General features: G+C 37.2%; 1 protein-coding gene across 1 annotated transcript in view; it reads left to right on the top strand.

The window, feature by feature from the left end:
* Positions 1 to 27,731, top strand: part of CEP152 (centrosomal protein 152) — an 80,479-nt gene that overhangs the window by 13,854 nt on the left and 38,894 nt on the right. Inside the window, exons 3-12 of the mRNA XM_023510156.1 lie at positions 584 to 690; positions 914 to 980; positions 1,062 to 1,337; positions 4,208 to 4,373; positions 6,701 to 6,844; positions 7,340 to 7,479; positions 10,502 to 10,702; positions 16,468 to 16,615; positions 18,990 to 19,081; positions 19,808 to 19,971. Of these exons, the coding sequence (XP_023365924.1) occupies positions 584 to 690; positions 914 to 980; positions 1,062 to 1,337; positions 4,208 to 4,373; positions 6,701 to 6,844; positions 7,340 to 7,479; positions 10,502 to 10,702; positions 16,468 to 16,615; positions 18,990 to 19,081; positions 19,808 to 19,971 (1,505 nt within the window). The remainder of the gene's footprint in view (positions 1 to 583; positions 691 to 913; positions 981 to 1,061; positions 1,338 to 4,207; positions 4,374 to 6,700; positions 6,845 to 7,339; positions 7,480 to 10,501; positions 10,703 to 16,467; positions 16,616 to 18,989; positions 19,082 to 19,807; positions 19,972 to 27,731) is intronic.

Genomic DNA, 27,731 nt, shown 5'->3' with positions numbered 1-27,731 from the left:
CTCAGATGTTCTATAAGAGCAGAGTATTATATGTCTTTTCATCAGTGGGATTAGCTGGCTGTCTCCTGATTCAGCCACCCCAAGAAGTTTCTATCATATTATTAGAGCTTTCAAGGGCTTCTGGGCCACCTGTTGCTGCCGTTGTTCCTCTCACCTGGGCAGAGTGCATCTGGCTACTCAGATTCCCCGTAGTATGTCTGATTGTCTAGTCCTAACGTCTGATTACTAGTAAAATAGGATTCTGAAACTCAGTCTGCCCTGTGAGAACAATACAGTGGTTATACCATTATTGTGACTGGCTGTGTTTGCATAAAACAGTTTTAAAACTCTGTTGTATGTGTATTTAAATCTAAGACCTTTGTAGAAAAAAAAGGCTTCTGATCTAAATTCTGACATTATGCCACTCCCTTTTCCCCAAGTGAAATGATGGACATAATTTGTGTGGAATTTAAGCAATTGATGAAAGGAAGAATTAGGAATTTCTTTGATTTCTACAGTCAAGAATCACTCATTCCAGGGGAGTATTGGTTTGGCATCTTGTATTGACGTCAGTGTGACATTGATGCAGACTTTTCCGCCTCAGTTGCAGCAGCTTCTCACAGACCTTCCTCATGATATGCTGGACGATGACGACCTCTCCTCCCCCGACCTCCACTATTTGGACTGCAGCGAGGATGACGCAGAGGAAGAGTAAGTACCGACATCACTTAGACTTCTGTATTGCAAGTCGATAAGCCTTTTTCTTTTGATTCTCTGCAGATAATAACAATGTACATGATTATACAGTGGTAGACAGATTCTTAACATTTTGAGTAAAGGTTAGAGGGAAAACATGAACATCTTGGGATTGTTTATGTTATTTATATCCAAGTAAACAATAGTCTTTACATCTAAAGTATTGATTTTTCTCAAGACCGCACCATCCTGAGCAATCGGAGAGGAACTGGCATGAACATCAAGTGCTGCCCAAATCTCAAAGTGTAAGTGTCAGGTGCGATCACGACCTTGGTGAGGGTGGGAGTAGATCTTAGTGCTTTTGTTTTACTCTTGTTATCTGACAGGACTATACAGAAATTCAGGGTTTCTTCATTGGAGAAAAATGTAATGGCTGGGAAGAAAATCCGAGAAAAACTGAAGACCGACACGCTGGGTACCATCCTGAAGAAGGTGGAGATGAAGGCGGAAGTGGCTACAGTCCTCCCAGTAAATGTGAACAGACTGATTTGTATCACCTTCCCGAAAACTTTAGACCATACACCAATGGTCAGAAGCAGGAATTTAACAGCCAACCGACCAATGTAATTAAATTTTCAGATCCCCAGAGGAACCATTTTCAGGTATCGTTGAAAACTTGACTTTCAAGAATTAGCATGTGTTTGCACAGGTATCTGCATGATGTATGTGTGTGTTTAAAACCTGCATGTATGTAAGTGCAGTGGTGAAATGATGTATTTTAACTATACAGATTTCCGAGAGTGTGCTAATTCAGGCTCGTGGTCATGCTGAATTAGTCATGCTGTTTTCTGTTTATAATCTAATACAATCGTAATCTTAAGTGAGAAGTTTAAAATGGAGGTTCTTTGGAAACAGTTATTTAAACATTAAAAATTAAGTCTGCCAAAGATTAACTGTCCTCAGTTACTGCTGCTTCTGGCTTCTACCAGTTCAGGATGACAGCAGTTAGTTTCCTCAATTTTCTTGCTTACCAGTTATAACAAACTTTTTTTTTAGTTTAATCATAAATAAATAGATCATGTATACATTAATGCATTATGGGGTACAGTGTGCTGATTTCATATAGAATTAGGAACTCTTACATCACACTGGTTAATAGATACCTCATCTTGTTTACTAATATATACCTCATCTCGTTTACTTAGTTATTGTGTTAAGACACTTATACTCTATACTAATAGATCCGACATGTACCCTTGCATTATGTACCCATAGGTGTGATCCCACCATTCACCCTCCCTCGATCTGACCTCTCCCCTCCCCTCCCACCCCCCACCTCCATCCTTCATCTTGGGCTGTAGTTGTGATCTGTTCTTCATATGAAAGTGTGTGATTGTAAATTGGTTTCATAATAGTACTGAGTACATTGGATATTTTTTCTTCTATTCTTGAGATACTTTACTAAGTAGGATATGTTCCAGCTCCATCCCTGTAAATGTAAAAGAGGTAAAGTCTCCATCTTTTTTTAGGCTGCATAATATTCCATGGTATACTTATACCACAATTTATTAATCCATTCATGAATCGATGGGTACTTGGGCTTCTTCCATGACTTGGCTATTATGAATTGAGCTGCAATGAACAATCTGGTGCAAATATCTTTGTTATAAAGTGATTTTTGGTCTTTTAGATATACACCTAGTAGAGGAATTGCAGGATCATACAGCAGGTATCCTTTTAGATCCCTGAGTTTTCTCCATACTTCTTTCCAAAAGGGACGTATTAGCTTGCACTCCCACCAGCAGTGCAGAAGTGTTTCCTTTTCTCCACGTCCACACCGTCATCTGTAGTTTTGGGATTTTGTTATGTGAGCCACTCTTACTGGAGTTAGATGACATCTCAAAGTGGTTTTGATTTGCATTTCTCTGATGATTAAAGATGATGAGCATTTTTTCATGTGTCTGTAGGCTATGCACCTATCATCTTCACAGAAGCTTCTGTTCAAGTCCCTTGTCCACAATGAAATGGGATCACTTGTTCTTTTCTTATTAATAAGTTTGGGTTCTCTGTGGATTCTGGTTATCAAACCTTTGTCAGAAGCATAACCTGCAAATATCCTCTCCCATTCTGAGGGCTGTCTGCTTGCTTTACTTACTGTGTTCTTGAGTGTGCAGAATCTTTTTAGTTTGATCAGATCCCAGTAATGTATTTTTGTTGTTGCTTCAATTGCCTGGGGGGGGGGTGGAGGGCTCCTCATAAAGTATTATCCCAGGCCAATTTCTTCAAGTGTTTCTCCGGCACTCTCTCCAAGAATCTTTATAGTTTCATGTCGTAAGTTTAAATCTTTTATCCAGTGAGAGTCAATTTTTGTTAGTGGTGAAAGGTGTGGGTCCAGTTTCAGTCTTCTACAAGTCACCAGCCAATTCTCCTAGCACCATTTGTTAAATAGGGAATCTTTCCCCCAGTTTACATTTTTGATGGGCTTATCAAAGATCAAATGACAATAATTGTCTGGGTTCATCTCTTGGTTCTCAATTCTGTTCCATATATCTACCTGTTTTTGTGCCAATACCATGCGGTTTTGATCTCTATAGATTTATAGTATAGTTTGATGTCTGGTAGTGTGATTCCTCCTGATTTGTTTTTATTTCTGAGTAATGTCTTGGCTATTTGAGGTTTTTTTCTGGTTCCATATAAAACAAAGTACTATTTTTTCCAGATCTTTGAAGTATGATGGTGGTGCTTTGATAGGGATTGCATTAAATTTGTAAATTGCTTTGGGTGATATGGACATTTTAACAATGTTTATTCTTCCTAGCCATGAGCATGGTATGTTTTTCCATTAGTTTATAGCAAACTTTAGGTTAAGCATTTCAAAGCCAATATCTGTTTTGTATGATGATATGTCAGTAGACAGAATGAATATTATGCACCTTGTTTTTTCCTGTGGGAGAGTTTACTGAAGTAAGATCTCAGAATACAGTTAGTTGTTTCTTAGAATTTCTTAATGACAACAAATGCCTCATTTTGCCAATAGGTATTTTGTGGCACCCAATGATGGGATGGTTTTGTGGACCTTGTAAGGTGCTTATTTTCTCTTGAGTCTATCTCTGTGGAATGTTCTTCATTGCACAAAAGTTGCTGAATATGTATTATAAATGAAGCTTTGCATCACACGTGCTGTTGCTGAGGATGTTCATTTGTATGTTCCCAAGATGCTGGCATCATCTAAATCATTTGTTATAAAATATTCAGATATAATCTCATTGGAATTCTTGAGTTTTATTTATGAAATCAGCTCCATTATGTGCTCAAAAGTATAGTTAAAGTATTTATAATTTATACATTGCAGACTCCTAATTAAATAACAATAGTGTTAAATAATAAGTGATAATTTTGAGCATATATATGTATAAAATATGTAATTGTACCATAATTAAGTTCTGTAACACAAAATTAAGGTGTCTAATTCAGATAATTTTTGAAGAGAAGGCCATATTTTAATTCGAAATTTCATTTCATCTTATAACAGCCATTTGGTTCATCACAAGGTCCCAGTTGTCAAGCTTTGGAATCATATAAAGTGACATATAAACCTTATCAGCCTTCTGCCCAGAATAACGGTGCACCTGCCCAGGAGATAGCAGGAAGTGACACATTCGAAGGCCTGCAGCAACAATTTTTAGGAGCTAATGAAGGTAGGTATCAGGTTTACTTTTTGATAGCATGGTTGGGGAATTTTGAACCCTACATGGATATTTGAGCATATTCAAGAATTGTTTTTTAAGTATAACAATGGACTAGTGATTGATATTTCAGAGAGCCCTTAATTTTACAGAAAGATACTGAAGTACTTCTAAACCAACTATATGAAGTCTAGGATTTACTTTAAAATAATATGTTGTTGGAGGATGATGTTGGTTGGATATATATTTGCTCCTGGAAGCAAAACTAGCCAGGAGTTCATAGTTGCTGAATTTGGGAGATGGGTTCTTGGGGATTCGTTGTGCTATTCTCTCTACGTCCTTGTGTGTTTGAAATTTTCCACAATGAAAAGTTAAAGAAAACTTTTCTCAACTGTATATTTCAGTCATCCTACTTAAAATGTTCTCATTCGTGAAGTGGTTAATATGCCTGCCTGTCATTCAGGAGATGGGGTTCATTTGAAATAAAAAAAAATGTTTTTATGAACTTCATTTTTTTATTTGAAGACTAATTTAGAAATTGAAATATAGGGCAGTGCCTGTGGCTCAAAGGAGTAGGGTGCAGGACCCATATGCCAGAGGTGGTGGTTCAAACCCAGCCTTGGGCAAAAACTGCAAAAAAAAAAAAAAAAAAAAGAAATTGAAATATAGATTTCTTGTCTATCTCAGATTTTTCATTACACGTATTATAGAAATGTAATTTAATTGGCTTTAGTGCTAAGAGGGGTAAAAGAAAAATAAATGTAATTTAGTAAATCAGCCTTTATCATCTTAACTTTTGATTTTACAATTTTAGTATAATAATAAGGTATGTGATATAAGTTACTTTATATTGAAGATTAGACTTCAATTTCAGGTTCAGTTGTGTGACATTTGGCAAAAAAAATTTTGGGATCATGTATGTATAAATATGAGACTGAGAAAAGTGTTTACATCTACTAGAGAATTTTGAGATGAAATACTGGTATCAAAGAACAAAACCCCCAAACCAAAACTTGCACAGTGACTATGCTTAATTAGTGTTTTATAGTCTAACTTTTATTGTCATAATCTCTGGCATATTAAATAACTTATAATTATTGTATGTATTGAAGAATCAGTGTGATTATAGAGTATGCCAGTGTGTTTTTCTTTTTGTTTTTTCCTTATTTGGTTCATCACAAGGTCCCAGTTTGATGACTTTTCCCATCACAAGGGGGAAAAGTCATACTGAATATTCTGGGCTACCTGGGCTAGACTGAAGATAAACTGTGGACTTTATACCAATAACTTTTTTTTTTGTTCATTTTTCACTCAGTTGTTTAAAAGAGGTCCAGAAAATGACTTTATTTTTCAAAGAAGACTTCAAAATTCTTTATTAATCTATTCATTAGTTAATTCAAGAATTATGTTCCAGTATGAACATTAGTATGATAGTGATACCTTGTTTAAAATATTTTGAGAAGGAAGGTGGTGCCTGTGGCTCAAAGGAGTAGGGTGCTGGCCCTATATACCAGAGGTGGTGGGTTCAAACCCGGCCCCGGCCCAAAAAAAAAAAAAAGAAAACTGCAAAAAAGAAATATTTTGAGAAGGGTATCTAGAACTTTTCTTTCAAAATGATAGTATAGAAGCTGATGTTTTAAATTTTATGACAGCATATCACTCTCTTCTGTTGTAGTAGTTAGATTCTGATTTTAATTGGCCAAAATGGTAGTGATTGAGGTTTATATCCTAAACCAGGAACTTCAAACTTTCCTGGCAGTGACCCGTAGTTAGAAGTACATTTTTGAACATGGTGGTGCAGCCATGTTACATATCTACATGATGAAGTATACATAAGTGAAGCAAAAGTTTTGCAAAATAATAGTTATTCTTACTAAATGATACACTCTTATATGGTCTATTATATTCTATCTTTTTTCATTTTTTTTGAGACAGTCTGTGTCACCCTCAGTAGAGTGCTGCGGCATCAAAGCTCACAGCAACCTCTGACTCTTGGGCTTAAGAATTTCTCTTGCCTCAGCCTCCCAAGTAGCTGGGACTACAGGCACCTGCCACACGCCTGGTTAGTTTTTGGTGCTGTTGTAGTTGTTGATGTTTGGCAGGCGGGGGCCGGGTTTGAACCCGCCATCCTCAGCGTATGTGGCTGGCGCCCCAGCTGCTGAGCTACAGGCATCGAGCCTTCTATCTTTTTTCAAAAAAGTGCTGGTCACAATCCACTAAATTGATTTCATGATACTCTAATAAGTTATATTCACAGTTTGAAAAAACACTGCTTTAAGCGACCACAAATTTATGTTTTAATATACTTTTTATCTAATAAATCATCTTTAATTCTAAAGCAGATTCTGCAGAAAACATGAAAATTATTCAACTTCAGATTCTTAACAAAGCAAAAGAGAGACAACTAGAAAAGTTTGTTGAAAAGTTAAATGAAAGTGAACGTCAAGTTCGGTATCTGAATCACCAGCTTCTGATGATCAAAGGTAAGATAACAAGTGCTAGGTGCTGTTTATGAGATACACTAAAGATAGATGTGAGTTGTTATGGCAAACATATGGGATGAATTTAAGGTTAGGTGAGTTTATGAGTTCATTGCAAGTCTGTGTAGGATCATTAGTGTATTATAGATACCTTCTTTAATTAGCAGGGGTTTATCACCTCTGTATGTCTTCTCACGTAAACAAATGCTGAAATTGTTAGGAAATCTTTTGTCCCCCCAAGGGATATAGTAATATTTTTAAAGGAAGAGGTTCTGGTTCTGTAAGATTTTTTTTTGTGTGTGTGTGTGTCATTCAGGGATTTTTTTTTTTTTTCTAAATCATTTGGTTTTCCCTAAATTGACTAAAATTTATTTGTCTGAATTGAATTGAACTCAACAACATTCATATATGATATAGATCTGATATCTGATCGGGATTGTGATAATTGGTTTCCCGGTATGGTAACATATTATTTATATAAACATTTTTATACCTTAGATGAAAAGAATGGTTTGACCCTCAGCCTTCGAGAATCACAGAAACTCTTTCAGAATGGAAAAGAAAGAGAGATGCAACTTGAGGCCCAAATACAAGCACTAGAGGCCCAAATACAAGCTTTAAAAGTCAATGAAGAACAGGTATAACCTCATTATTTATAAGTTATTCAGTGAAAAGTTTAGCTACTTAATAGTACTTTTGGTAGCGTAGGACTAAATTCGTAAGAACTTTGAAGTTTGTATTTTCCTACACCATAAGCCTGCCTTTGGAGGAGCACTGCTACCATCCACCAAGTCCTTGTAGCTGTACATCCTGAGAAGACCTCAGCTCCTCTGTGTTCCTTCCTCTCATCAGCCATGAAATTTTTGGACAGTAGCTGGGACTACAGGTGCCCACCACAACACCCAGCTCTTTTTTTTTCCTGTTTTTAGTCTTGAACTCCTGAGCCCAAGGGATCCTCCCACCTTGGCCTCCCAGAGTGCTAGGATTACAGATGTGAGCCAGCGCACCTGACCTTCTTGAGTCTTCTCATGTCCATTCATTCAGGATTTTACCCTCTTATTTGTATAGGCTCCTAACTAGTCTCTAGTCTTCACCCCTTCTGCAAATTCTCTCTGATGGTATCTGAGTAATCTTTATAGGGTACAGTTCTGAGTATGTCATTTTTTGCTTAAAGCCTTTTGATGAGTCCCCTTTACCTGTGGAATGAAATGTGGCATCAAGATGACCCATCTTATCCTGCTTGTCTGTTCTTTTATTCTGCTCAGACTAAACAGTTTGTCCCTTCCCTGTGCAGCACTTCCACGGGTCATGTCTTCTCTCTGAAGTGCCCTTTATGTAGCCTGTTCCCATTTGATTGGCAAGCCCCTGACTACAGGTTTTCTTAAGTCTCCCCTGCTTTTCTCCTCAATCAACAGAGAATACCTTGAAAGCAATACTGACCTGCCCTGATCTTGGTAGCCCCACTATCTGGCCTAGCACCTGGCACATAGTAGGTGGTCAATGTATGTTGAGTGTTGTTGCTCAAAATTGATTTTATTTTATTTTTTAGTATATTTGCTGTTCCTGCTTGTATACTATCCTGATTATATTGTTTATGGCATTTTGAAATTTGGTAAACAAGATCTCTCCTTAATAGTTTTCAAAAATTTTGTAACTATTTTTCACATTTTTACTTCTAGACCTTGTAAGCCAACATCTCATGGTTTGTAAAAAAAAAATTATTGGAATTTTGATTAGCAAGGCATTGTATTTTATCATTTTATAAATGAGTTAAACAAGTGTAACAGAGGTCAAATTAATTGCTGAAGGGTATAAAGCCAGTTGGTGACAAAAGCATCAGGACTTAAATTTTCTGACTCAAATATTCCCTTCAGAATTGTTATCCCGGAAGCATTATTTTTTTTTTAAAAATAAACTCTGCTGCTGTTTAAACATTTGGGGGACTGTCTTTTAGACTTGCCTTTAAAATGGTGGTGTAGCACGTTATTTAATAAATGAGTAAGTGGCTATTTGATTTTTGAAAATAGTCACAAGATATTGGTAGCCGACCCTGGTGGTGGGTGGTTCATTTTGGGGGAATACCATTTTTTTTCTGGGGTGAGAAAGGTGGGGAGAGTTAAAAATGAAAGTGACTGGGAAATAATTAGTTTGGTTTGGGGTGAGACGTACAGATGAGTATGGATAGTTTAGTGAAAGATTTTAAAGATGCTCCCTCATGGCTGCCTCCTCCCCACGCTTCACGTGTCGTCTTTTCCAAGAGGACTTCCAATTCACCTTGTGTCTAAAGCAGCTCACACCTCCCTCTTCTCATCCCCTCCCCCTGTTATCACGCCTCATTCTGTCACTCTGTAGCCATCTGAAATGACCGCATTTCTGCACTGGTTATTTGCTGTCTTGTCCTTTCCTGTCTTGTCATTCTGTCCTTCGTGCTTAGAACCCTGCCTAGCACAAAGTGCTCATTATTTATTGAGCAAACGAGTCAATGTCTTACTTAGCAAGGAGAGCAGTATTGGAATAAACTGGCAATCTCTGGAGTAGAATGAAGAATAATCCCCATTTGAAATTTTAATTTTTATGTCTAATGTGGGTTATTTTTAACTTTTTGAAAACTGACAGTGATTATATTGAAAAGTTAAATTGTTTTTATGTAGTAAAATGTTATGACCTTGTCATTCTTTTTTTTAAGTTAGAAATTGCATTTATAAAAAGTACAGCGGATACAGTTTCCTGTTGCTGCTGTAACAGATAACCACAAATTTAGCAGCTTAAAACAGCTTATGTTTACCTTACAATTCTGGAGGTCATATGTCTAACGTGAATCTCACCAGGCTAACATCAAGGTGTCTGCCGGGCTATACTGGTCGCTGGAGGCTCTAGGGGAGAATCCCTTTTCTTAATTTTTCCATCTTCTAGAGGCCATGTGTGTTTCTCAGCTTGTGACCCATTTCCATCTTCAGAGCTAGTAATGGCTAGTCGAGTCTCACTGGTTCTGTCTTTCCTGCCTCAGTCTTCCTCATTCATGGGCCCCTGTGGTTCCATCAGCCGACATGGATAATCCAGGACTGTCTCCTTATTTTAAGGTCATCTAATTAGTAACTTTAATTGCATGTGCCATTGAATTTTCCCTTGCCATGTAACATAACATAGTCACAGGTTTTGGGAATTAGAATGTGGACATCTTTGGGAGGCCATTATTTTGCCTTTAATACCAACTGTACAGGTATAGCTTTCAAAACTTTGTTTTTTGTAAGTGACCACTGGCAGCTTTCATCAGTCCTTGGAGGAACAGGTGTCATTTTCCTATGACCTAACAATTGGGTTGTCCCACACTTTGCTCAAAGAGCAATGCAAAACAGGCTTGGGGCCAATACAGGAGCTGCAGATTCTTTGCCTGATACCCCACACTGCCGTCATGCTGAGCAAAATCCTCTTACACTCTCCTCGGGTAACTACACAATGTATTTTCTCAGTGAATATTGTTTCCAACAACTATGGGCCTGGTGGGTCCCAACTAGGAATATCTTAAGGAGCTTGAGCTATGAAGCAGGGACATCCCTTCTTCTTCACCCTTGTTAGAGCATGGTTAGGTTTCAGAGTTGAAGTCCATAGACAGCAGAGTTAAAATACTGTAAACGTGGATCTCCTGTGTGTATTTACTAGATAATCAAGAAGTGCAGAACCACTGAGATGGCTCTGGAAAGCCTGAAGCAGCAACTGGTGGACCTTCATCATTCTGAGTCACTTCAACGAGCTAGAGAGCAGCATGAGAGCATTGTGACGGGGCTCACCAAAAAGTATGAAGAGCAAGTACTGTCCTTGCAAAAGAATTTGGATGCTACGATGACTGCACTGAAAGAACAGGTTAGGATGATTTCAAATGAGCAACTATTACCAACAAGTAAAGGTTATTGATTATTATTATTTTTGATTCTTACATTTTGTGGTTCATCATGTAGAAATCATAGATGTTGAATCATAGATGTTTATAGTAGGTATTAGATTGTGAATAGACCTTAAAAGCCAATGATTTTTTTATATCTATGAATACGTTATCTTAAAGGTATAATTTTGGAAGCCTTTCTTCTTGTAGGATTGGTTAGTACGTTTGGGTCTCATGTTACTAGTCCTTTATTTGTGGAGTATTTATGCATATTGTTTATATGGTCCTAGAATAAATCTAGACTGAAAAAAATAAGTGTGCAGGGGGCTGGACTTGAGAGATTATCATGAGAGCTCAACCATTAGGAATCCTTCTTGGGCCTCCCACAGTTTGGTAATTCACCTGTCAAGAAAGTCTGTCAAGAAATAGTTTTCGAAAAAGAGTTAATTTTAAAGATTTTGCCCAAACACAGTGTAGTAGCATTAAAGTTAGTTAGATAAGCACAGTAGTCCTTGTTGGGTAACCAGAGAAGAGTGAAGTTTATTGGCTTTTCCATACTGGGTTTAGGATCTCTCTTGTCTACTGACTTAGATATAATTACATAGGGATCTCTACAACAACAACAGAAAAATTAGCCAGACGTGGTGGCACACAGCTGTATGTAGTCCCAAGCTAAGGAAGGAGGATCACTTGAGCTCAGGAGTTTGAAGTTGCAGTGAGCTTCTGCAACTGATGATGCCATAGCACTCTAGCCTAGGCAACAGAGTGAGACCCTGTCCAAAAAAAAAAAAGAAACAAAAAAACACCCCAAAACAACTCTTAGGAAGATAGTAGCAAGGCACACATAACTGGACAATTTACCCAGATGTACTTGAATACATTTGTCATTGTCTAGGTTTTGAGTAGCTGTCATGTAATCACACACAACTGTGTGCCAATATATTGTATCTACATGGTGTTAACAAAGTAGATGTTCAGAAATAGTTAATTTGCTGGTTACAAAGATTCTTAACCTGGTGTCTCCTAAGGCAGTGTATTAGTAGGCCCCAGGGAGTCCATGATTCCTCTAAATTATGGATACAATTTTCTACTGGGCATCTTTGGGTAAGATGAGCTTATTCAGACTTTCTAAGAGGTTCATGTCTCTTCTCACAAAAGGCTGAAAATTACTGCTTTGTAAAAATGTTCGTAGTAAAAATGGACATCTGCATTATTGACTAATCATATTATTGTGTTTCAACAAACTTACTGAACAATAGCTAACTATCAGGCTGTGAATAGACTATATATATTTAATTTTATATTTGTGTGTGTATGTGTGTTTGCACATATAGTATACACACACACTCTCTTTTTATTTTTTAGAACAGTTTTAGGTTCATAGCAAAATTGACTAGAAAGTATAGAGATTTCCCAAACACCCCCTGTCCCCACACATTGCCTTTTCCATTATTCACATTCTGCTTCAGAATGTGGGACGCCCCAGATAAACTTTTTAGATAGTTTTTAGCAATCCACAAAATAACTTACTGGGGGATTTTGTTTGGGATTCCATTGAATCTATAGATGAAGTTGGAAAGAAGTGACTTCTTGACAATATTGAGTCTTCCTATCCTTGAACATGGGATATCTCTCCATTTATTTAGTTCTTCTTTGATTTCTTTCATCAGAGTTTTTTAGTTTTTGTCATATAGATATTATACATATTTTGGTTAGATTTAGGCCCAAGCATTTCTTCTTTTTTTTTTTCCCCAGTACTAGTGTAAGTGGTATTATGTTTTAGTTTCAAATTCTACTTACTCATTCCTCGTGTATAGGAAAGTGATTGACATTTTGGATTCATCTTGTATCCCACACCCTGCTGTAATTGTTTATTAGTTCCTGGAGCCTTTCTGTTGATTCATTTAGATTTTCTACATGGAAAGTAACATCATCCATGAATAAAAACAGTATCTATGCCTATTCTTTCCTTTTCTGGTCTTACTGCATTAGCTAGGTCTTCCAATATGATTTAAAAAGCAGTGGTGAGAAGGGACCTTCAAGCCTTGTTCCTGTTCTTTATGGTGAAGGGTAAAGTTTTCATTGTTAAGTATGATGTTAGCTGTAGGATTTTTTTCTTTTTTAATGAAGTCGAGGAAGTTCTCTATACCTACTTAGTTTACTGAGAGTTTTTTTTTTTAAATCATGAATGGGTATTTAATTATAATTTAAAAGACAAAATTCAACACGTGATGGGAGAAAGTAGCAATCCCTGATGCATGTGAGTTTTTTTTGAATGTCTGTGTGACTTATGTGCTTTGAGAAATACATAGCTTGTGTAATTCTATTGTTAGTGTTTTCTTTAAGAGACCAGCGTTTCTGCGTAGTGATTGCGTTAATTTACATTACCACCAGCAGCGTACAGGGTTCCCCTTTCTGCACATCCGTGGCAACTTCTGTTATTGCCTGTCTTTTTGATGAAACCCATTTTAACTGGGGTGAGATGGTATCTTGTTAAAGCTTTAATTTGCATTTCTCTGATGATTAATGATGCCGCACATTTTTCCATACACCTCTTGACTGTTTATTTGTATGTCTTCTTTTGAGATATGTCTATTCAGATGGTTTGCCCATTTTTCAATCAGATTGATTTCTTTCCTATTGAGTTGTTGTTGGAGCCCCTTATATATCCTAGTTATCATTCTCTTGTCAGGTAAGTTGTGGTGTACTTAGTTTATTTTTAATTTTATTTTTTGAGTTAATATCTTCATCTGTCTCCTTCAGTAAAGTGCCATGGCATCAGCCTAGCTCACAGCAACCTCCAACTTTTGGGCTCAAGCAGTCCTCTTCCTTTAGCCTCCCAAGTAAGGGGGACTACAGGCACGTGCCACTATGCCCAGCTAATTTTTCTGTTTTTTAGTAGAGACAGGGTCTCACTCTTGCTCAGGCTAGTCTCAAACTCCCAAGCTCAAGCAATCCTATGGTGTACTTTAAATAATCCTCTGGTGTACTTTAAAATAACTAAAGGAATGGACCTGGAATGTTCCTAACATGAAGAAATGATAAATGCCTGAATTCACATTATATGCCTCTATCAAAGCATCACCTGTACCCTATAGAGATATACAAGTACATAATAATTAAAAAGAAAAATAACTAAAAAACCGGTAAAAAAAGAAAAAAGAGATCAGCTTTTCTGGGTGGAAAAGATTGTACACACTCACAACATACTATCTTTTTGCTTTGGCTGAATTCCCTTTGATCCTCTCCTCTCCTCTCCTCTCCCCTCCCCTCCTCTCCTCTGCTTTCTTTTCCCCTCTCCTCCCCTCTTTTGTTCTTTTTAAATATGATCGAAGAAATGAGAAGAAATGGGGTTCTTGGAGTTCATCCTCCAATATTATAACTGTCTCATAGTAAACTATCTCCTGTACTCTCTCTCTCCACCAAATTGCCTTTTACCTCCTTTTATTGGTAGAAGTGCCATGTTCTAAGAGTTCTGGTTATTTCTCCAAACTCTTTGTAGAAGTTTCATGTTAAGATCTTTGATTATCTCCTTGATAGAGAGGATACCTTTTTTCATTCTGGTCTTCTTGAGATCTTTAGCTTTTGGTCAATCATGGACTTTTGTTTCTGTGTCTTAACCTTCACCTGATCTATTTTCTACCTTTGCATTCATGATATTTTTAAGGGCTCCACTTTGAACACTTTCTGTTGTCTAAGAGACTCCTGCAGACCTCTCTGTGTGTGGTCTAATTCTCATTTTTCTGTGCACTAAAACTCGGTTCAGTTATTTTCCCTCCCACAGATTCAGCTGTCATCTCATCTGTGTATCATCACATTTGTTTTGTTCAGTCTTAAAATATGTGTATCTGCCTGTATCAGTCTTGAACTCACTCATGCTAATCATGGAAAAGGTAGAACTACTTACCTCTTTTTTGTTTGTTTTTGGTATTAAAATTTTCTAGTTTTATGAGTATAATCTGTTTCCCTGAACTTGTCAGTGTGGGAAACACCAAGGTTTACTTGATTGTTGCATATAGTCACATTATTGCCTTTTCTTTTTAAAATTGTTTTTCATATCTACCTTTTTCTAAAACTTGTTTTTGGCCAGTTCCCAGTCACTTGTAAAAACTATTGTGACCTCCCCAGAATGTAAGTATTAGTTGTCTCCCTGCCCTGTCTTGCTGTTGTTACTGTCATGCTGTCATTACTGTTAGCTCTTTCATTGTGTTTGCCATGTTACTTTGGTATTTTAGAACCAGGCTTCTCCAGCTGGCCTGGATATCAGCAACAGTTTGCCAGGAGGTTTGCAGTGCTGAATAAACATGGACCAGTTTCCAGAAGCTTCATTTTCCTCAAAAATTTGGTAGAAAAAATTCAAAGCAAACATAGTTACATTATGAAATAGAATGCGTAATTCACATGAAGTTTTTTTTTTTTTTTGCAGTTTTTGGCTGGGGCTGGGTTTGAACCCTCTACCTCCGGTATGTGGGGCTGGCTCCCTTACTCCTTGAGCCACAGGTGCTCCCCTAAATTTTTAAGCTAAATGGGAGATTTCAGTATCCCTTTACTCTGCTTAAGGCGACTTCTGATGGGAGTACCTTGTGTTAGTACTTTTAAGGCATTATTGGGGTTTAGGTTAATCCTGTGGGTCAGGCACCAAAACCATAAGACCATTTCTTTGCTTCAAAGCTCTTTCTTGATATTCCTCTTACTACTATTTTCTTTAAAGATTTTTTTTTTAGGTAGTTTCGACCACTTACCTTAATTCACTCCTCTGCCTCTCTCATGCTCTGCTGTGTGCCTGGAATTCGTGTGCCTGGAATTCGGCCTGTGTAGCCTCATTTGAATGAAAGGTGATGATTTCTATGCTTGTGATTTCTTCCCCCTGGGCTTAGGCCTCCTATGGCTCATTACTCCCTGATGCATGTTCTTTTTGGAGAAACTTGATTATCTAGCATACTCACTCTCCATTTTCTATATCTCCCCAGTACATATGCACACTCATTTACCCTGTGTTTTTGTTTGTCATTCATTTTTCACGTGTTCATTGTAGCCCTTATTTGTATAAAGCACAACAGAGGCATCCTTAAGAAGATTATTAAGAGAAATAAGACCTGTAAAAGGAAGAAAGAGAAACATAAAAGAAACAGATCAAACTGAAAAGAAGTTAAGTGGGAATGACTATTTTTGGCTGCTTTGAATAGAATGAGTTTTTGGCTGTGTGAAATAGAATAAGTTTCCGTGTGTTTATCCATATCCTTGCTGTCTTGGAATACAAATTTCACGATTCAAAGTGTCTGTGTAAATATGTATACGTACAGTTGATCTGACAGCGTAAAATGCAAATAATAATATAATAATTTTCCTTTGATTTAAATAAAATCAAATTTCAAAATAAGTGTCTTGTGAACGTAGAGTAGGAGGGGATTTTAGAAATCATCTAAATAAGAAAAAAACCAATCTTTGACTGAAGCAGGTTAGAGAAAAATAAGTAACTTAAAAATTAAGATAGAAATCATTTAATTCAACCTTTGTTAGCATAATGGCAGAAGAAGAAACAGACTGAGGAATTGAAGCCTCACCCAAGATCACGTAAGTGTTCTCCTGACTTCCAGTCCCGTGCACTTGACCCTGTAAAAGAGGTGATGTTGCCGTGTGATGATGTCTATTTTCTGTAAAATCCAGTTACGTATCATAATTTTTAGTTTAATACTTATTAAAACTGATCATGAAAATGATTTTATTGCACTGTTTTTCTATTTAGGAAGACACTTGCTCTCATTTGAAAGATCATGTGAAACAGCTGGAAAGGAATCATGAAGCAGTCAAGTTAGAAAAGACTGAGATCATTAACAGGTTGACCAGAAGCCTAGAGGAGGCTCAAAAGCAGTGTGCCCACTTGTTACAGTCCGGTAGGTGTCTGGTTGGGCTCTGTCTCCCCAGAAGGCTAGTACAACATGCAGAGAGGACATAGCAGGACCCATGAATTATAAAGATCCAGAAAAGAGAGAAGACCATTCGTGACAAATTTCTTTCTTTCTTTTTTTTAATAAAAAAATATTGCATATGGATAAAGATATGGTTTATTTTTGTGAGCTAATTTGGAAACTGTAGATAGACATAAAGTACCGAATAAAAATAATCAAGAACCCTACCGCTCACAGGTGATTGTTGTTAACATTCAAATGTACTACGTATTTCCTTCTAATGAAATGAATGCACGCCCACATAGACAGTGCCCTGCATCGTCTGTAAGCGCATTTCTGACAACATGCTAAAGCTGAGTGTGCAAAAATGAAACAATAAAAAATAGTAGAACCTGTGTAAGTTGACCACCTAAGGGACTGTAACAAGCTGGTCAACATACAGACGTGGTCAACGTGAAGAACCAGGCCTAGTGGTGCGTGTCTGGTCTATGAAAATTAGGTCGACTAAGGAGGTGATCAGTAGAGGGAGGTGGTCATTTATGGAGGTTCTACCAAAGTTATAACTTTTATACCTGAAAGCTAAAGATGATTGTAAAATCCCATTATATTTTGGTTTTTTAGACCCAATATTTGATCACGTCATTCTATCCTTTTGTATAACTTCTTTAATTTTTTTCCTCTCACAATGGCATAGCCACATACCTGGTCAGTGGAGATCAGATAATTACATTTTTGTTAAGCTTAAAATTTCTGTCTGATCTCTATGCTACGTGGGTCATTACCAAACTTTTGAGATCCACAAAAATCCAGAAATGTAAAATTCGCACAGGCAGAAGAAAATGAAGCCCTCCCCGCAACAAAGCTGAGCAAGGTGAATCAGAAAGGATACTGTCGGCCGTGTTTCTTGGAAATGAAATAATGGACGATAGCGTAGTCCGTCTAAGTTTAAGACATGTGCTTCTTATCTTTTTAGTTTCAGCAGTAGTTTTATTTCTTACAATGTTTTATAAAATGTTATTAGACTAAAAGGCAAGGAAGTATTCAAATGTTTGTGTAAACTCTGCCATGCAGAAAAGCCATCCTGTTTGCTCACAGGATCAGTAGCTCACACTGTGAAAACAGGTCAGTGGTTATTCATTCATTCACTGATATGCGAAAGTCAGACTTTGGCACTGACAGACCGTTTAGACTGTTGGTACAATGTGTGAAAGGGTGGGTTATCCAGTAGTCGAAAGTACTAAAGTCAATGACTGCCTAGACTTGTGTATATATATTTGGTGGGGGGAAAAATGTGGATCATATTCTGTTTAGGTCCCCTCCCTGTTTAGTTTTGTAGCCTTCGTTTTCACTTCATATTGCTTGGAGAGTTTTTTTCCTGACCCTTATAGGCTTTGAAAATACAATTTTCTTTAACTGCATAATGTGCCATCATTGTTTCACTTGACCATTTCCTAGATGGTCATTTTCTTTTGAAACCCAATAAAATCACTCTTAGATGGGAAATTCCCCTAGTACATTTAAAATATCAGGTCACTAAAGTTTCAGAAGCACAACCGTAGAAGACTTTTTTCATATAGCTGGGGGTGTTGGAAATAAAAGCATCTAGAAAGAAGCTAAAGTTAGCAAGATGTCTCTATCAGAGGGTAGAAATGGGTTCTGAAGAATTTTTTCTTTGGCTTTCTATAAGTTGGAATGTTATGCTCCTATTAAACTGGCACAGTGGCCCAATCCTGTAATCCCAGCACTGTGAGAAGCTGAGACAGAAGGATTGCTTGGGGCCAGGAATTTGAGACCAGCCTGGGCAACATAGCAAGACCTCATTTCTAAAAAATAAATGAATAGTTGGGTGTGGTGGCATGTGCCTGTAGTCCCAGCTACTTGGGAGGCTGAGGCAGGAGTATTACTTGAGTGCAGGCTTCGGGGTTACAGTGAGTTGTGATTGTGCCACTGCACTCCAGCCTGGGCTGCAGAGTGAGGCCTCTTCTCTAATAATGAAAGGAAGAAAAGGAAAAAGGGAAAGAAAGAAAGGAAAGAAGAAAAAGAAAATGAAGAAAGAAAGAACTTGTGAAGTATTATGGTTTGTAGGTGTGGCTGATTTGGTTAATAAGAAGGTCACAGTAGCCCATGCCTTTAACTCCTTAAGAACATATGGGAGCCATACTCAGTCTTGGAAATGTGTGAACCAGACCTGTGCCTTCTGGGTTCTGTGGGCCCTGTCTGTACCTTTATGCCCCTAAAGTGATAGTGGTGGTAAAGCAGAATTCGTGTCTGCAGCCTCAGTGGATTCACATTCTTCTGTGGATCTCAGGTGCTTTGTGCCCTTATGTTTGGTGTATCCTGTAATTTTTCTCCTCCACAGGCTCAGTCCAAGAGGTGGCCCAGCTCCAGCTCCAGCTGCAGCAAGCACAGAAGGCACATGCCATGAGCGAAAACATGAACCAGGCTTTGCACGTGAGTGTTGCCACTTGGAAGAGACTCTGTAGGCCTTTCTGAATCTTGGGTTTCTCTGTATGAGAATGGCTTTTGGGCCATCTTCAAACCAGCCCGTGGGAGTGTTCACAACCTCGCCCACACAACTGGGAAGTCTCGCCCAGGTCTGTGTAGCTGCAGAGCCAGGGCCATGCGTCTCCTACTGGTCTGCCTGCGCCCCTCCTGTGGTGTGTCCAGAGGTCACTTCATCCACAGGTGTGGGGAACATTAATCACTGCAGTTCTCTCACATCCTCCTCCTTCTCCTTCTCTCCTGGAGGGAGAAGAAAGGACTGGAGAAGAGTTCCAGGCATTACCTCCACAGAAAGAGGTATTTTGCCTTTTTACTATTGGCAGACTAATAACACATTCTTGTCAAACCAGTCCACTTTGTCATCTGTTCTAATAAACCTCAAAGTGTTTCCATCAGCATTTCAGTTCAAGGGACACTTTTCATGGAGGACAAAATGTGAGAGAAGAACGTGTGAGAAAAACTCCTTGTGTTTGTTCTTATTCATTTGTTCATTCTGTTTGCTTCAAGATTCATGCTGGACTTTATAAAATTATTTATATAACATAGACTAATGAAGCATTTGAATAAGTTTTCCTGTCTTATATTGATCATCAAAACAGATTTTGAAACATTGAATGATTGATTTCTTCTTACAGAAAAATAATGGAAATTATTTTTAATAATTTTGTGTTGTAGGAAGAACTAACTGAACTCAAAGATGAAATTTCTCTCTATGAATCTGCTGCAAAACTAGGAGTACTTCCAAGCAACTCAGAGGGAGAATTAAATGTTGAACTCTCTGAATCCTATGTGGATTTAGGTATCAAAAAAGGCAACTGGAAAAAATCCAAAGTTAACAGGTACTGAGAAAATTGTTTATCAATTAACATTAATGATATTGATGGTTACGTGTTAAACAGGTGGACCCAGGCATGAAATGATGAGCTGAGTAGGGATTCTTGAATGTGGGCCAGGACTTTGAGTAATTTTTAATGAAGTATAAATGTCTGAAATAGAAAGGGACAGAAACTTCAAGTGTTAATATTGTACTATCTTCAACACCCAAATAGACACATCAGTTTCAGAAAGTTAAAAAGTGATTAATATAGTTAAAATGTACAAAGCAAACTCTAAAACTTAGATTATTTATCTCTTTTAAATATTAAAGTGAGGTTACTTTTATACGCTAGCACTGTGTGTTAAAAGCATATCTCTTGCATTTATCAACTGCACATGAGAAAAAGGCGTTAAATATGTCTCGGAACTTTACTGTGACCTTAGTTTTAAGATAGGAACCCAGTCTTTTGTACTGCTGTTTAATACTGATACTTTAGCAGCCTCTCGGAGGAGTGCTTTACCTTCATCACTCCTAGGAACTGACAGGGGAGAGTGGTAGTGGAGGAAGAGGGAGTACTAAACCTGTAAAGGATAACGGAATGAGACTTCATTCACTCACATTTGAGAAGCACTTGCTCCATGGGAAAGGCCTATGCAAGGCTCTGGGAATAGAGCACACAAGACGAGATAGAAACAGTCCTGTTCACAGGGAGTTGACCTTGTGCCCGATCGGGGGAAGGAGACAGTGTTGAACGTGAGTGTGTTCAGTGTGTGTTTGATATACAGAGGGGAGGATGTACACATTCCCTCTACTGGCTGTGGGGAGGGAGGACAGATGAGGTGTTGAGAAGAGATTGTATTTGGGCCCAGGAGAGTTTTTCTCGAATGCATCTGGCCCTCGCCACCACCATTTGGTTTATGGTCTCAGATGGACTTCGCCATCATTACTACATGATTGTTCTGTGAGAACGTTTGATATCACACAACTAAATATAATACTGTATGTAAATATCCTGAGGAGTTTTCTCTACGATAGGTCTTAGAAGGTATGTATTTAATACTGTGATTGCATTTTAAGAACTGTGAGATGAGACCTAATACATTGAAATCTAAAGTAGTCAGGTGATGCTGTGAAAGAAGGTATTATTTTAGTTAGGCTCCGTTTATTTGAGGTCTGTCTCCAGGGACTCTTATCCTACTGACCACAGCTACAATCTAGAAGGAAGCAAAGAAGAAAACAGCAAATCTAAATTACATGACGTATTTCACAGGGGCCACTTTCAAGCTCTTATCCCAGAGCCTTATTGAAGTAGATTTATTTGCACCTCATGAGTTATCTGATTTCCTGACTGCAGGGCAGGAGGCTGGGAGAGCTGTCAGCGGTTAGGCAAGACAGCTTAGCCTTAATGAGGAGAGAACCAGATACCCAAGCTACGTCACAGCAAGTTTCCACATCTATGTCCATAATTATGATCCCAAGATGTTGAAGAAAGGCTTCCACTTTGGTGAGCTACTTAAAGCAAAAAAGGAAGTGCATTTTATATTTTTTAGGGATATTTACATATCCTTTTAAACTATAGTCATCTACAAAATTCACGGCTATGAGGGCCTCATTTCCTGTTAATGTGAGATTAATTCCAAGAGGCTAGTGGAAAGAACATGGGCTTTAGAGTCAAACTGTTTTAAACCATAGTGTTGTCATTTATTACTAACTTTATAACCTGTTTTCTAATCAGGGTTGATTGATATCCCTTGGAGGTTAAAATGAGGATTAAAATCGATTACAAATATAAGGGATCTCTTCTGATACATTCCAATATCTTAGGCCCCTGATAAAGGATAGCTATTGCTAGTATTATTCAATAGATGATTGGTTAAAATATACCATGGATCAGACTTTATATTAATCCATTTTTAATTCAACCTGTATTTCATGAAAAGTTCTCGATCCTCAACCTTGTGGAAAATGTCAGATCCAATGTTAACAAGTTAGAGTTGGAAAATTGGAGCGCTTCTTTGCTCAAGAAGACGGTCAGTTAGCAACAGAACTGGTGCTTTAAACCAACACTCCTAAGGACAGGCAGTTTTTGGTTTGCTCATATTTACATGACAGTCAAAACTTTTGCCTTAAACCTTGTTCTTTATGTCAAAGATTAAAGATGTAGTTCATGCCAAAACAAGATTTTCTCTAATTCATTATTACTTTACTTTAGTTTGTACCAAAATTGTCCCGGGAATTGGGAAAATAATACATTATATATATTTTTATCTTTTCGAATAGACTTATTTCATCATGATGTCTAAAGTGCATTCTACTTTGCACTATTTACTTAGCACTTATACCTAAAATCCTATAGTAAGTTTAAAGCACATTCCTATAAATAATGAACCTGAGATAGTGCGCCATTATCACAAAAGGAATGATGGACACATTCATCCAGAAAAGTAAGAGATAACGAGGGCATGGGGTGGTTAGTTGCTGGGGCTCAGCTAGAAGACGTCCAGTGAAAAGCAAGCTGAGGGAACAGACGTTGTGCTTAGAGTCAGTCAGTCATTCCACCCACCTGCAGTTTAATAGGTGATAATTTGGATCTGAGGAAAACTAAAAATATTTCTTATTCTTAGATCAAATTTAAAAGAGCTATAGAAGTGAAGAGATTTATACCTTTCCTCTGGTGGGATGTGATTCTTAGAATAAAAGGAAGCAACAATTTTCCCGGTGTTGAGAATTTTAGTTCTTTGTTGACTTGAGCTGCTTTCAATTCACTGACCCAAATATTAGCGGCTCCAAGCTTTTATTACCAACTGCCACCTCCCTCAAGCTACCGCCTAGTAAATTTTAAGGGTTTAGCCTCAATGTTCTATTTTACATTCATGGAATTTGAGTAGCTGAATCTGCTTGCAGCTTGCAGACAGCTTCCTCTCTCCCTTATTATAGTTGGCTGCTAAGCTCAAATAATAAACATTTAACAAGTGGAATGCCTTTTCCCTTTGGTCTTCTCAGCAGGCTTCATAAGGGACTACAGTTTATTTGGATTTAGGGAAACCAACTTCCATTGGGCTCAGGAGGGAGCCTTTTGCAAGATTGGTCACCACCACTGACTTTTTTTCTCTTTTGAGGAAAGCAGAGGAAATTATTTTAGCAAACACTTTCTCTGTGCCCTACCTTGGCTCCCTCTAGGAGTACAGGATGTGCTGTGGTCACCTTTTAGTAAGAAAAGGAATTAAGGATACATAATTTGTTTACTGAGTAACAAACGTTCTGTTTAACATTAGCTCACAATATCTTATAGCATAGGAAGATACATTGTAATGTATTTTATTTATGCAATTTCTATTTCTTATTTATATCATCTATTTCTGTAGAAATAGAAGTTGTTTTATATGGGTAAGTTCTATATATACAGATTTCCACAATATGGATCATATATATTAAAGTTACATATACATATGTATCGCAAGGAGCTCCTTTTGTAAGGTTAAGAAAAAACACCTAATATTTTGCTCATTTTCTCTTCTCTCTCTCTTTCCATACATATGATATTCTAACCTTTTATTTGGAATCCTCTGAAACTGAATAACATTTTAACTCAGACATTTTAACTCAGACCTTATCTCTTTTTTTTTTTTTAAATAGACTTTGTTTTTTAGCATGGTTTTAGATTTATAGAAAAATTTATATTATATAGAGTTCCTATATATGCTGGATCATTTCCCCTACTAATAATGTCTTACATTAGTATGTATAATACATTTATTATAATTAATGAGCCAATATCGGTACATTATTATTAACTCATGTCCATCCTTAATTTTTACCTAATGTCCTTTTTCTGTTCTAGGATCCCAAATTACATTTAGGAGTCATGTTTCCTTAGTCTTCTTGATTATCCCTATTTTTAATGAGCTTGAACTGGACAGTTTTGAGGAATATTGGTCAAGTATTTTGTAGGAAGCCCCTCTATTGGAATTTTGAAAAAAATTTTGAAAAAAAAAGTTTTTCTTTTTTTTTTTTTTTTTTTTTTTTTTTTTTTTTTTTTGAGACAGAGTCTCACTATGTCACCCTCAGTAGAGTGCCGTGGCATCACAGCTCACAGCAACTTCAAACTCTTGGGCTTAGGCGATTCTCTTGCCTCAGCCTCCCAAGTAGCTGGGACTACAGGCACCTGCACCTGGCTATTTCTTTCATTGCAGTTGTTGAGCTGGCCCAGGCAGGGTTCGAACCCACCACCCTTGGTGTCTGTGGCAGGTGCTGTGACCACTGTGCTACAGGCGCTGAGCGCTACAGGTGCTGAGCCTGATGTTTTACTTAATGATTATGTTTTTCTCATGGGTTTTGTGGAAGAAGATCAGGTAGATATGATTTTGTTTTCATCACATCGTATCACGGGTACATACTATCAACTGCTTATATCTTTTCAAAAGTAACTTTATCCTCCATTATGGAAAAATTATTAAAAAAAGAAAACAGAAAAAAATAGAAATCACCCATAATCTTACTTCCCTCCATGAAGAAACCACTTAATAATGTTTTGGTGTATAACATCCACATTATCTGTTTTGTACGATTCTAAAAGATAATATTGAACATACTGTTTTATGATGTCATTTAAGTTAATATATTCTGGAGTCTTTGAATGTCAGTAAATAATTGTTATATATAATTTTTAGTGAATATATAGATGAGTGAACCATGTTTTAGTTACTAATACATTGTTTAAAATTTTGTTACGATAATGCGGCATTATTATTGCAAACATCTTGTAGTGAGGACTTTGTTCACATCTTTGATGATTCCTTAAGGTGCAGAGTACTTTTCTTGCTGAAGGGTATGCGTATATTTGAGGGTTTTGATCCCTGTTGCCAACAGCTCTAAAGGTGACCTTATTACCCACCTCATGTGGCAGTAAGGATTTCTCTGAGCCCTGCCCACTATCAAGAGTTGTCAGTTTTTCTGTGTAGTTAGATCTGTCACCTTTCCTTATGATTTCTTTATGTTTGAAAGATGATATTTTTCTAGTACTTTTTATGGTTTTATTTTACTTTTCAAGTTTTACAATTGTGAATGTAACACGCAAAGAAAAATAGATGGAACATAAGTATAACGTGAATATGTGTACTCATGAGGCCACCACCCAGGCCAAGAAATAACATTGCGATGGCTGCCTGTAGTCTTCTTTTCAGTCATAACTTTGAGATTTTTCTACTATCTGAACCAGGGGTCCTCAAACTTTTTAAACAGGGAGCCAGTTTACTGTCTCTCAGACCATTGGAGGGCCAGACTGTGGGCCCTGGGACCAGTCAGCTGCTAAGCAGGACAGGCAGTGGCGGCAAAAACACCTGGCAAACCAGATAAATGTCCTTGGTGGGCTGTAGTTTGAAAGTGCCTGATCTTAACTGTCAGGGCAATCATTTTCGGGTATTTCTTTATCCTTTTAATATTCATTTACCTGTACACTCCAGATCAGTAGGTTCACCTTCATGTACAGGGAACTCATTCATTGAGCATTCTTTTATTTTTTTTTGCAGCTTTATTAATATATATTTCACATACCATATGACATGCATTTAAAGTGTACGGTTCAGTGGTTTTTGGTATAGTCACAGAGCTGTGCGACCATCACTACAACCTAATTTTAGAGCATTCAGCATCCCCCCCAAAACCCCATTTCTGTTCCTAGTCATTCCGCATCACCTCTTCCTGCCTCCACAGCTCCAGGCAGCCACTAGTCTGCTTTCTGTCTCTGAATTTGCCTGCTCTATGCATTTTCATGTAAACAGAATCATATAACACATGGTCTTCTGTGATTGCTTCTTTCACTCAGCATAACGTTTCCAAGGTTCATCCATGTGTAGAATGTATCAGTACTTCATTCCACTTTATAGCCAAATAACATTCCTTTGAATGGATATACCACATTTGGTCTATCCAGTCACCAGCTGATAGACATTTATTTGTTCCCTTTCTACTTTTTGGCCATTATGAATAATGCTATAATATGAACATATACACGTGGACATAGGGTTTAATTTATCTTAGATTTTTTTATATATATGTAAATACATATATATTCACATACATGCACACACGCATGCATAGAATTTTTTTTGCATTTTTTGGCTGGAGCTGGGTTTGAACCCACCACATCCAGCATATGGGGCTGGCGCCATACTCCTTTGAGCCACAGGCGCCGCCCCATGCATAGAATTTTGAGGAAACATTAAACTATTTTCCCAAATGTCTTCACCATTTTACATTCTCCCCATCATTGTATGAGAGTTACAATTTCTCCATATCCTTACCAATACCTTGTCATTTTTCATTTAAAGAATATACCTCTCCTAGCAGATGTGAAATGGTATCTACTTATGGTTTTGATTTGGTTATCTTTCCATGTGTATATTGGCCTTTTGTGTACCTTCTTTGGAGAAATGTGTATTTAAATGTTGCCTCTTTTAAAATTGGGTTGTCTTTTTACTGTCAAGTCCCTTGTCAGATTAACGAATATTTTTTTCTATTTTGTGTGGTTTTTTTAAAACTTTTTTGATAGCATCCTTTGAAGCAGAAATGTCTTTAATTTTATAAAGCCCACTTTATTTTTTTCTTTTGTTGCTTCTGATTTTATTATCATATATAAGAAACCATTCCATAACCCAGGGTCCTGAAGATTTATACCTAAATTTTCTTCTAAGAGTTTTATCTCTTACATTAGGGTTAGGATTCATTCTGAGTTAACTTTTGCATGTGGTATGAGATAGGGGTGTAACGTCCTCCTTTTACATGAGGCTGTTCAGTTTCCAATTGTCCCAGTACTGTTTGTTGAAAAGATTCCTTCCATTAAATTGTTTTGCCACCCTTGTTGAAAATCAATTGGCTATGAATGTGAAGGTTTATTTCTGAACTCTCAATTATGTTTCCTTGGTCTACAGAGGGTGCTCAAAAATGTATATGACACATTATAAGAAAGGAAAGAAAACTGTATTAAATTTGTAATGCTCGATAATATCAATAAGAAAAGATGAATAAAAGTCACATGGAGCACCTCTTGTAATTGTAGAATTCAAACATGACTTGAGAATTATAAATTTAATACGTTTTTTCATGTCTTAAAATAATATACATTTTTTTCCTCTGTCTTTGTCTGTCCCATGGCAGTAACATACTGTCTCAATTGCTGTAGCTGTATAAATTTTGATACTAGGAAATATGAGTCTTCCAACTTTGTTCTTTTTCAAGAGTAGTTTCACCTTTCTGGATCTCTTGCGTTTCCATGTGAATTTAGGATCAGTTCATTAATTTCTGCAAAAGAACTAGTGGGATTCAGAAAGATGTTGCATTGAATTTGTAGATCAATTTGGAGAGTATTGCCATTGTAACGATACTATCTTTTGATCCCCAAACATGGAATATTTTTTCATTTATTTAGATCTTTTAAAAGTTCTTTCATCGGTATTTAGTTTTGGTATACAAGTCACATGCTTCTCTTGTTAAATTTATTCCTAGGTTTACAATCTTCATGTTTGTTGTAGAATTTTATTGCTACGTCTTTATGGTCACTTATCGTTTACAGTGTTAAATATGCTGTTAATCCTGTCCAGTATAGTGTTCATTTCCGTTATTGTAGTTTTTTTTCTATAGGTCCCATTTTATACCTTTCATTTCTTTACACGTGTTCGCATTGTCCTGAACCTTCCAGAACACATAGATTATATTTAACTCTGTTAGACAATAGAGTTAGTTAGTTTCTACTGATTAATTATTTTTTTTCCTGGTTGTGGTTCA

This window comes from Otolemur garnettii, unplaced genomic scaffold (genome assembly GCF_000181295.1).
Source record: "Otolemur garnettii isolate 467f Iridium unplaced genomic scaffold, OtoGar3 scaffold00011, whole genome shotgun sequence".
NCBI lineage: Eukaryota > Metazoa > Chordata > Mammalia > Primates > Galagidae > Otolemur > Otolemur garnettii.
The sequence above is the reverse complement of the archived record's forward strand: the minus strand, read 5'-3'. Positions and strand labels throughout refer to the sequence as shown.